Source organism: Martes martes (assembly GCF_963455335.1).
Source record: "Martes martes genome assembly, chromosome: 11".
Taxonomy (NCBI): Eukaryota; Metazoa; Chordata; class Mammalia; order Carnivora; family Mustelidae; genus Martes; species Martes martes.
In genome coordinates this window covers 1,505,180-1,513,948 of record NC_137899.1, presented here as the reverse complement: position 1 = coordinate 1,513,948, position 8,769 = coordinate 1,505,180, and the positions used below count along the sequence as shown (strand labels likewise).

Genomic DNA, 8,769 nt, shown 5'->3' with positions numbered 1-8,769 from the left:
GCGGGACCCGGAGTGGGCTGCAGGGCGGGGCTGCAGACGCCCGGCCGTCTGCGCCCCATTCTTCCCGGTTCCCATCTTTCCTGAACTGCCCAGCACCCGCCTCTCGCCCCGCTACTTCCCATTTCCTAGGTTGTGCCCTCAGCAAAGATGGCACTCGGCCGAAGAGGGGGCAGCTAGCGTGACTTCCGGCTGTCTGCCCTCAGCAAAGATGGCACCCTGCCGGAAAGGGTGGTGGGCGCGACTTCCGGTCGGGCGGACCTCGGCTAGGCTCGTTTCCGGCGGCGCGCCAAGTGACGTAGCGAGCGCGCCGCGCGGCGTGAGCCGAGGACGGTGCGGGGGCACATGGAGGTCAGCGGCGGCTCCCGCGGCTGCTGCGTATGTCTGGTGCGGGTGGGGAGGAGGATTCTGGGCGTGGGTCCCGAGGGCTGGAGGGCGCACCGGGATGCGGGGGGTCGGGGTCCCGCGGCTGAAGGCGGGGGACCGGCCGGCCCGTGCGTGCGCGCACCCCCGCCGCCATGCCGCGTGGTGGCCGGCGGGCCCGGGTGCGGGTGTTCTGTCCGCCCCCGACGGCCGGGCCTCGGGGCTGGTGTTCGCCCGACCCCAGCGGGGCCTCCGGACCTCAGCTCCGTCCCCAGGCCGCAGGGCTGTCCTCCGTGGGGGGCGTCCCCGCCGGCGGGCGCCGGGGGTGCGGGACGTCGCTTTCGGGCGCGTGTCGTCCGGAGTCTGGGCTGTGCGGTGGTGAGACCCGAGGCCTCGCAGCTGCGGTGCGCCGGCGAGCGAGGGAGGCGTGCCGGCCCGGGGCCAGGCTCCGGGCAGCTGGGAGTCGAGCGCGCGCTCTGCTTTAGCAGGAGGGGAGGCCCGGGCACCTGCCGTGCGCCGGCCGCGGGGTCGCCCCGCCGAGCGAGACGGTCCGAGCGGCTGGAGGCCGTGGCAGCGGGATGTGCGACGGAGCCTGGGAGGAGGTGACGTCTCGCCTGGGCGTGGAGGCATGAAGGGTGATTTCCTAGGTCTGTGGCGTCGGGGGACAGCGGGGCCTGGGGGAGGCGGGAGGGCGAGGCTGTGGGGTGTGGATTTTCCAGGCGCGGTCTGATGGAAAACGTCTTCCCCTGCGTCTCCCCAAGTCAGCTCTTCTAACTCTTGGGGCCTTTGAAGTGAGAGCGTCCGTGGGCCAGCCCCACCCGGAGGCCTGGGACAAGCTGGGGTCTGGATTGTCGAACTAGCTGACTCCAGGCCCTGCCAGGACAGCCGCTCCGCAGCCCAAGCCCTGGTGCTCTGTGCGTGGGTATTTGTCAGGTCCTTCACGGAAACCAAGTCTGTGAGGTTTTTGCTTCAGAAAGGAGAGGTTCCAGCGGGTGGTGAGAGTGGCCGTGCCTTCATGGGTCTTGCTCTCGAGTCCGGGAGAGGGAGCTCGCCCGCATCACCGTTTTCTCTCCATTGTCTCTGCAGGGCTGTGGAACCACGTGCTAGCAGTCTTACCTGCCGGCCCCTGCCCCCAGCCCCAGGCAGCCATGGCAGCCCGCCTGGTGAAGCGATGCGCTTGCCTCCTAAGGGAGGCCACCCTTGTGTCCCCCGCCGCGGCTCCTGCCGTGGTTTCCGTGGGTCGACTGAGACTTGCCCAGGTCGGCCGCAGGACTCTGACCTCCTCAGCTACCTCGCCCAGTTCGCACTTCCCACGTTCCTTGTCGGGGCTCCTAGAGAAGGAGCACGTGTTCAGCGCCAGGCCGCAGCAGCAAGAGGTGGACCAGCTCATCGAGAAGGCCACGCGGCCAGAGGAGCTCCTGGAGCTGCTCAGCGGTGGTCACTGCCTGCACGGGAACCACGCAGCCCTTGTGCTCATTCAGCTTTCCCGCCTGCTCTCCGACAAGCCAGAACACAAGGCCTCACTCATGCAGGATGCCCGCTTTCAGCAGCTTCTCCAGCTTGTCAATAGCCAGGTGGGTTTCTAGAATGTTCTCTCAGGGTTCGGCAGGCAGAAAACAGTGGCACTGGAGTCCGGAGCAGCCAGTCGCTTTTTACAGCCGGGAACCCTGTTGCTTGCCTAGTTCGTTACATCCTTTGGTTAATCGCGCTGTCCTCTCAGCTGAGTTTTGCTGTCCTCTACCAAGCAGCAAACGGGACCCGGGAAGTGGATGCACAGGAAGCGAGCTGGTTCTTCTCTGTTTCCCGGGGAGCTTTTGCCCTGGGCAGGCAGTCCTGACCTGTGTAGCTCCCCTCCAGTGTCTGGCTCACGGTGCGCACGCCCCTAAAGCTGGAGGAGATGGGGGGGCGGGGGCGGCTGATGGAGGGTGCCAGGGAGCTGAGCGCGGCCATCATCCAGCTGGTCAGATCCTTAACACAAGAGTGCAGAGAGCACCTGTCTGTGGCATGGGGGTGGGGGGGACACACCAGCTCTTGGCTGTGGCCTTGTCAGCCCACAGTCCCTCCCCTGGTCCGTGCTGGAGGGAAGCCGTGCTTCGGTCACTGAGCTCCAGAGCCTTGTGTGCAGGTGTCAGAGGCGGCAGCGGAGAGTCACAGGTTAAGGGTGGGGTTTCCGACTACAGTCTGGGAAAGCAGTGGGCGTGGCTGGCTGGTTTTACAGCGAGATGGGCCCGTGGAGAAAATGCCGGAATGCTTCCGTGGTAAGGGAGGCGTGGAGCTTTCTATCTCGGTGAAATGTGTGCGTGCGCTGGGGTCACGGCAGAAGGTCGCTTCTCTCTGATGCTGTCGCTTGTAACCCCTGTGGTCCTGGTTGTTACTGGCTGTTTTGCACACACACAGACAAGTGAAGCGTGTTTCAGGAGATGAGAGTAGACATTGGAACAAAGCCGTGAGCCAAAACAAACTGGGAACAAAGTAGAATGCGGGTGGTGACCAAGCTTCCTTGTAAAAGTTCTCCTGCCTTCCAGGAGACACACTGATGGGGCCCCACGTTTCCTGATACGGACTCAAATTTTTTACTCGCTGGCCTCCCCAGCGCTTTCCCGGCTCCCCTGTTTGCACTCTGCTCCCTCTGTGCAGTCCCATTTCACCAGGAAAGGGAGCGGCCCCACCAGTGGGGCCGAGTTAGAGGCTCAGTGCTGTGGACAGGACCCCCCCTGAGCCCCTGCGCCCTGGCTCCCTGGGGGCCCTCTGCCGCATACTGCCTCTGCGAGGGCATGAGCTGGGCTAGAGGGGCCCCTGCGCATCCCTGAGGCCTGGAAACATCAGCGGGGTCCCTCTTGTCAGAAACAGCCCCCAAGGAGGAAGGCGGTGCTGGTGCCACTGCCTCAGGGCTTTGGGGTACCGTGTGTTGCGGTGTGAAGCCTCACGGGGTGTGAGTCCCTGAGGTGGCAGCGGTGGTGCCATGTGAACAGCCAGTCCCTCGTCCCTGGTGTCTGGGGATGTGGGGTCGCCAGGCCTCCTCTTGCCCACATGTCCCAGGGCTGCTTTGCAGCCACGCACCTTGGGGAGCAGGGGCTGGACGGGAGGGTGGGGCAGCAGGGCCCTGGTACCTGGACGTGCTGGGGTGGGGGGGCTTCACTCCTCTCAGCTAACTGCTTACCGTCACTGTCAGTAGGGGAACCAGCAGGCGGACAGTTTGAGCCTGAGTCCGCCCTGCAGGCTTTCCCCTGACTGCTGGACTCGGCAGCTTGCTGGGTTCACGTCTGCGCGCGGGTGGGGCATTCAGCAGGCGTTCCCGCTGCGCAGACCCGCGGCCAGGTCTCTGTGTGACCACCCGCCTCTGTGGAATTTGCGTTGGAGCAGCCTGGGGGGTTTTCCTCCTCGCACAGAGCTCGTGCTCGCGGGGGACCCAGCCCGCTCGCGGAGTGGGGTGGGCTCCCAGGAGTGCCCGCCTTCCGGCAGTTGGCAGGGAGCTTTGCTGGCACGGGATGGGTGGGTTCTCGGGTGTGACTTCCCTTGTCCTCCCCACCCAGATAGCCTCGGTCTGGCACGGGCCCCTCGTGAGGCTGCTCCGGAGCCTCTACACGCTGGCGCCGCCCTCGGCCTGCACGCAGCTGCAGTCGGTGGAGCAGGAGGTCCGCTGGCGCCTGCGCAGGCTCCGGTACAAGCACCTGGCCTTCCTGGCGGAGTCCAGCACCGCCTACATGCAGCAGCGGGGCTCCCAGGAGCTGCTGACCGAGCTGCTCGTGAGCCTGGAGCGGCGCTGGGCAGAGATCGAGGATGGCCGCACGGTGGTGGCCCTGATGGCGAAGGCGGGGCCGCTCTCAGAGCCGCTGATGAACCGCCTGGAGGACAAGGTACTGGGGCAGGGGCACGGGGCGGCCACGGGCACGCTCTGTGGCCACGCTGGTGAGCCCAGCGTGCTTTGTCTTCTCTAAAATCACCATGTGTGCGTGACCTGGGCCGGCGGGTGGACCCACTCCCGGCTCACACTTCCCGGTGATGTGCCACGCCACACACCCCCACACCCCTACACCCCTACACCCCTCTTCCCCCCCCCCGCAGTCAGGTCAAATTCAGCCCCCGTTGCTGTCGTAGCGGGCGCTGGCCTAGATGGCTGCTACAGCAGGCCGTGCAGCCCATGGGCCCCGGGCCGCCTGCACTGGGACCTGGGGATAAGTCTGGCTGCAGACAGGGCACCTGGGCCTGGGGGTTCCCCGGATGGGAGCTGGGGCAGGCCCCACCCGGCTGGGGCCCGGAGTTAGTGAGCTCAGGCGCAGTTGCTGTCCCACAGGGGCCGCCCAGCGCCGCGCAGGAGCCCTGGCCTCGGCCGCCCCGCTGACCCCTGCGGCTGTGATTGACAGTGCCTGGAGCTGGCGGAACAGTTCGGGCCCGATGAGCTGCGGAAGGTGCTGGTGACGCTGGCCGCTCAGAACCGGCGGTCAGTGCCCCTGCTGCGAGCCGTCTCTTACCACCTGGTCCAGAAGCCCCTCCCCCTGACGAAAGGCGTCCTCTTGGACCTGGCATACGCCTACGGTGAGCCCTGGGGAGCAGCGGGGATAAGGGCGCTCTGGCTGCAGCTGTGTCAAATTCGGTGCCCGCCCACCCCGTGGCCGGCACTGGCCCAAGAGGCTGCCACAGAAACTCAGTGACCCATGGGCCCTGGTCCCCTCTGCTGGGCCTCAGGGATAAATTTGGTCACGGACACCTCATCCCCAGACCTCAAGGCCAGGCTGGGGTGGCCGGGTGGCTCCCGGGGCAGTCTGTAGACCCTCGAGGGTGAACCCTGGGCTCGCTCTGTCCCGAAGGCAAACTCGGCTTCCAGCAGACGCAGGTGTTCCAGCGCCTGGCTGCCGACCTGCTGCCCCACGTGCCCAGCCTGACGTCCGGCGAGGTGGCCCGCTGCGCCAAGTCATTCGCCCTCCTCAAGTGGCTCAGCGGGCCTCTGTTTGAGGCCTTCGTCCAGGTGAGCCGGGCAGAGCCCTGCAGCCTGGGCTTGGACGCCGTGGGGGCCTGACTCCCCTGGAGTGGGTTCCCTGCCCCTTGCGTCGGGGAGGCACAGCTGGCCAGACACGCTGCCTGCTTGTTCACGGGGGTTCCTCCTTGGGTCATTCGGGGAGCAGACGTGGGTGGGGACGGTGTTTTCTGTTCTCTCGGCTTCAGAGTTTATGTTCTTGGGTGGCTGTCACAGCAAGCTGTACGGGCGGCGAGTCTAGAATCCACTCACAGCTCCCAGGACAGCAGCCGGGAGAGACGCGTCTGTGTGCACGCAGCCCGCAGCTGCTCAAGGCCATGCGGCGCGGCGGCAGCATTTGTAGAGCCGCTGCCGGGCGGCTCCTGGGGATCCCAGCCTCTGGGGATGGCAGCTGCTGGCGGGGAAGGTCTACCCAGACCTGGATGGCTGGGGTCACGGGCCGTGGGAGGGATGGGTCCGTCTTACACTGTCCTCCACCTGACCTGGCCGGCCCAGCACGTCTTGGACAGAGCCCAGACCGTCCCGGTGCCGCACCTGTGCAATGTGCTCCTGGCCTTCGCGCACCTCAACTTCCATCCGGAGCGTCCGGAACAGGAGGATCAGTTCTTCAGCCTGGTACGGTCTGTGCACCCCTGCCCACCTCCTCCCTTCTCCCTGCCGGCTGCTGCAGGGCCCCCGGGGAGCAGGTCCAGGCGGGAATTCTGCGTGGGGGCCCTGGGGATGCGAGGGGAGCAGGCTAGAGCCACGTGACACACATTGTCCTGGGACGGAAGACACGCGGTCCCCCACGCCTGCTCTGTGGCCCAGAGCAGCTGTGGGTCAGGAGGCGTCGGCCGGCTCCGTCGCCGGCCGCACAGTCAGGGCCAGGGGATCCCTGGTCTCCGATCCTGGTGTTTCCTTAACGCCCCACTGTCGCTGTGATCTGCGGGCAGGGCTGTGTGCCGCGTGGGTCACCTGTGCATCCACGCAGGGTGAGCCTTTCTGCGTGTGCACCAGCTTTGACCCTGGGCGTCTGTGCGGCACCGCCCCAGCAGGCCACCTGCAGTCCTTTCCATGGTCTCCAAGTCTCTTCGAGTCCAGACACACCTCCCCGGCCGGGGGCCTGCTCCCTGTGTGATGGGACACACGAGTTCATAGCACAGACCCTTGCTGCTGGGAGGGGCTGTGGGAAGCTCTAGCTGAAGGTCGTGCTGGTGCCGAGGAGGGTTTCTGGTCCTCTCGATGGGGGCTGCCCCAAGCCTGGCCGGAAGCGTGGGCAGGACACCCCCCAGCTCTTCGGGCCTCGGGGTGGCCGAGTCCTTCAGGAGCCCTGAGCGCTGCCAGCGTGGGATGGCGGCCACTGCTGAGGGCAGCCCCTTCTTCCGCCCACCCTGTCCTCCCTCAGGTTCACGAGAAGCTGGACTTGGAGCTGACGGGGCTGCACCCGGCCCTGCAGGTGGACGTGGTGTGGGCCCTGTGCGTGCTGCGGCAGGCGCGGGAGGCCGAGCTGCGGGCCGTGCTGCGCCCTGAACTGCACGGCCAGTTTCTAGGTGAGCGGTGGGGCGGCCCCCCCCCCCCCCGAGGCCGCCGGGCGTGCCTGCCTGCTTCTGCACGCCTCCGCCCCTCCCTGTGGGGGCCCCCAGACCCTCTTTGCTGATAGCACATGTGGTGCAGGGGGCAGCGTGGGGGCAGGGTACCCTTGTCCCCCACCTGGCCCACGTGTTCCTCAGCTCACCCGCTCTTCTCACGCCATCTTCTCCCTTAGAGGCCCAGTCCCCGAAGGACCAGGGCACTTTCCGGAAGCTGCTGCACGTGAACGCCAGCGCTCAGCTGGAGCACCCCGGCTACGCGGGCCCGCGTCTGCCGGCCGCGGCCCTGGTCCCCAGACCGTCCGCCCTCGACAGGAAGGCGACTCCCTTGCAGAAGGAGCTGCAGGACGCGCTGAAGGGGCTGCTGGGGAGCAGCGACAGGGGCAGCTTCGCGGTGCCCACGCAGTACGGCTGGGTCCTGGGTGAGCCCCCCGCACCCCCCTGCCGACGGCCACGGGGCTGCTGCTCATGCCAGCCCTCTGCGGTGGGGGCCCTGCGCCCCCGGGGACGGTCCCTAACACGTGCGCCCACGCCCCTCCTAGACGCCGAGGTGCTGCTGGACCCCGATGGCCAGTTCCTGCCTCTCGGGAGCTTTGCGGCCCCTCATCTCGCCCCGCCACGCGGGAGCCAGCCGCTGCCCCCCGGAGCCAAGAGGTAGGCAGCCGCACGGCTTCCCCGGGGCTCCCTGCGCTCTCCGCGGGCCCCGGGCGCACGCTCCGCCTGAGCCCCGCGTCCTTCCCTGCCAGGCTGGCTTTCCTGCGCTGGGAGTTCTCCAGCTACGGCAGCCGGAGCCGAGAGCTGCTGGGGCGCTTCGCGCTGGCCCGGCGCCACGTGCAGGCCGCTGGCTTCCTGGTGGTGGACGTGAGTACCGTGGGGCCCGGGGCCGGCTGTGTCGGGGTCCCCCCTCCCGCGGGAGAAAGGGAAGCTTGGAAGGTGGCGTTTAAGGCCACAGCTTCTGGGAGCCGCTCGGGGCCTCCTAGACCCAGTCTGCGTGCCTGCCGCGGGGAGCAGGGTGGCATTACAGACTGAGGGACAGTTCTGTCACGTTTACGTCTTGGATGTTTTTCTGTTTTCAGCGGTTTTTAAAAATTAAAAAGCTGTTTCCGGGCGCCGCAGCCTTCCGGATCCCTGGCCCAGGGGTCAGGGCGCTGTGGCCCTGAGCGCCGAGGGGAGCGGGGCCTCCCTGCCGGCCACCATCCTGCGGCTCCGTAGGCTCGGGAGGGTAGGGGTGCAGGTGCAGAACAGCGGGCAGAGCCGCGGGCGCCGTGCCCTCTCCGCAGGTCCCGTACTACGAGTGGCTGGAGCTCAAGTCCGAGTGGCAGAAAGGCGCCTACCTGAAGGACAAGATGCGAAAAGCCGTGGCAGAGGAGCTGGCCAAGTGACGTGTCCCGAGCCACGGGCCGCGCTTGGGGGGGGCCGGGCTCTCCCGAGGCCTGGCCGGGGCCACTGGACACTCGTGCCTGGGCAAGGTTGCCCAGAGGGGCGTGCTGGCCTGCGGCGCCTGCCTCTGACGGGCAATAAACCTGTGATTGCAGCTTTCAACACCAGGAGACGTCCCGGGTTTTGTTGCCCTCACCCCCCTCTGCCCTGCTTTCCACATTACTGGCCTGTCCCTACCTCTGCCTTCCCCGGGAGCCTCGTCGGCACGCACGCGGTTGCCAGTTGCACACGAGCGGTGCATCTATGCGGGTGGAGCCTGATGCCTCCGGCCCTGGGGCCGTGAGGACCTTCCCAGGCAGGCCCCTGGGTTTTGGGGACACGGCTTGGGGTTTTCCTGGCGGTGTGGGTGCCCCGAGGAGCCAAGCTGACAGGAGGCGCTGGGTCTGGAGCAGAACCAGTGCTCGGCAGACACAGCAGGTCTCATGA

At 67.2% G+C, this 8,769-nt stretch overlaps 1 protein-coding gene across 15 annotated transcripts; it reads left to right on the top strand.

Moving 5' to 3' along the window:
* The first annotated feature begins 284 nt into the window (after window positions 1-284).
* Window positions 285-8,450, top strand: TBRG4 (transforming growth factor beta regulator 4). 15 transcript variants are annotated; one of them, XM_080818247.1, is made up of 12 exons: window positions 285-375; window positions 849-1,007; window positions 1,447-1,934; window positions 3,894-4,217; window positions 4,725-4,896; window positions 5,169-5,326; window positions 5,831-5,950; window positions 6,720-6,864; window positions 7,080-7,325; window positions 7,446-7,557; window positions 7,650-7,764; window positions 8,184-8,450. In XM_080818247.1, exons 2-12 carry the CDS (start codon window positions 989-991, stop codon window positions 8,283-8,285), a joined length of 2,001 nt encoding a protein of 666 aa, XP_080674373.1. In that variant the 5' UTR covers window positions 285-375; window positions 849-988; the 3' UTR covers window positions 8,286-8,450. The 15 variants fall into 15 exon arrangements, with proteins under 15 accessions (XP_080674373.1, XP_080674362.1, XP_080674369.1 ...); XM_080818236.1 differs by having other exon boundaries at window positions 7,980-8,450; XM_080818237.1 differs by having other exon boundaries at window positions 293-375; window positions 846-1,007; window positions 7,980-8,450.
* Window positions 8,451-8,769: the final 319 nt, after the last annotated feature.

Coding starts and splice junctions, on each gene's coding strand:
- TBRG4 (XM_080818233.1), top strand. Junction 1,008..1,446: donor CATGAAGGGTGATTTCCTAG/GTCTGTGGCGTC, acceptor TTGTCTCTGCAG/GGCTGTGGAACCACGTGCTA. Junction 5,951..6,719: donor AGGATCAGTTCTTCAGCCTG/GTACGGTCTGTG, acceptor GTCCTCCCTCAG/GTTCACGAGAAGCTGGACTT.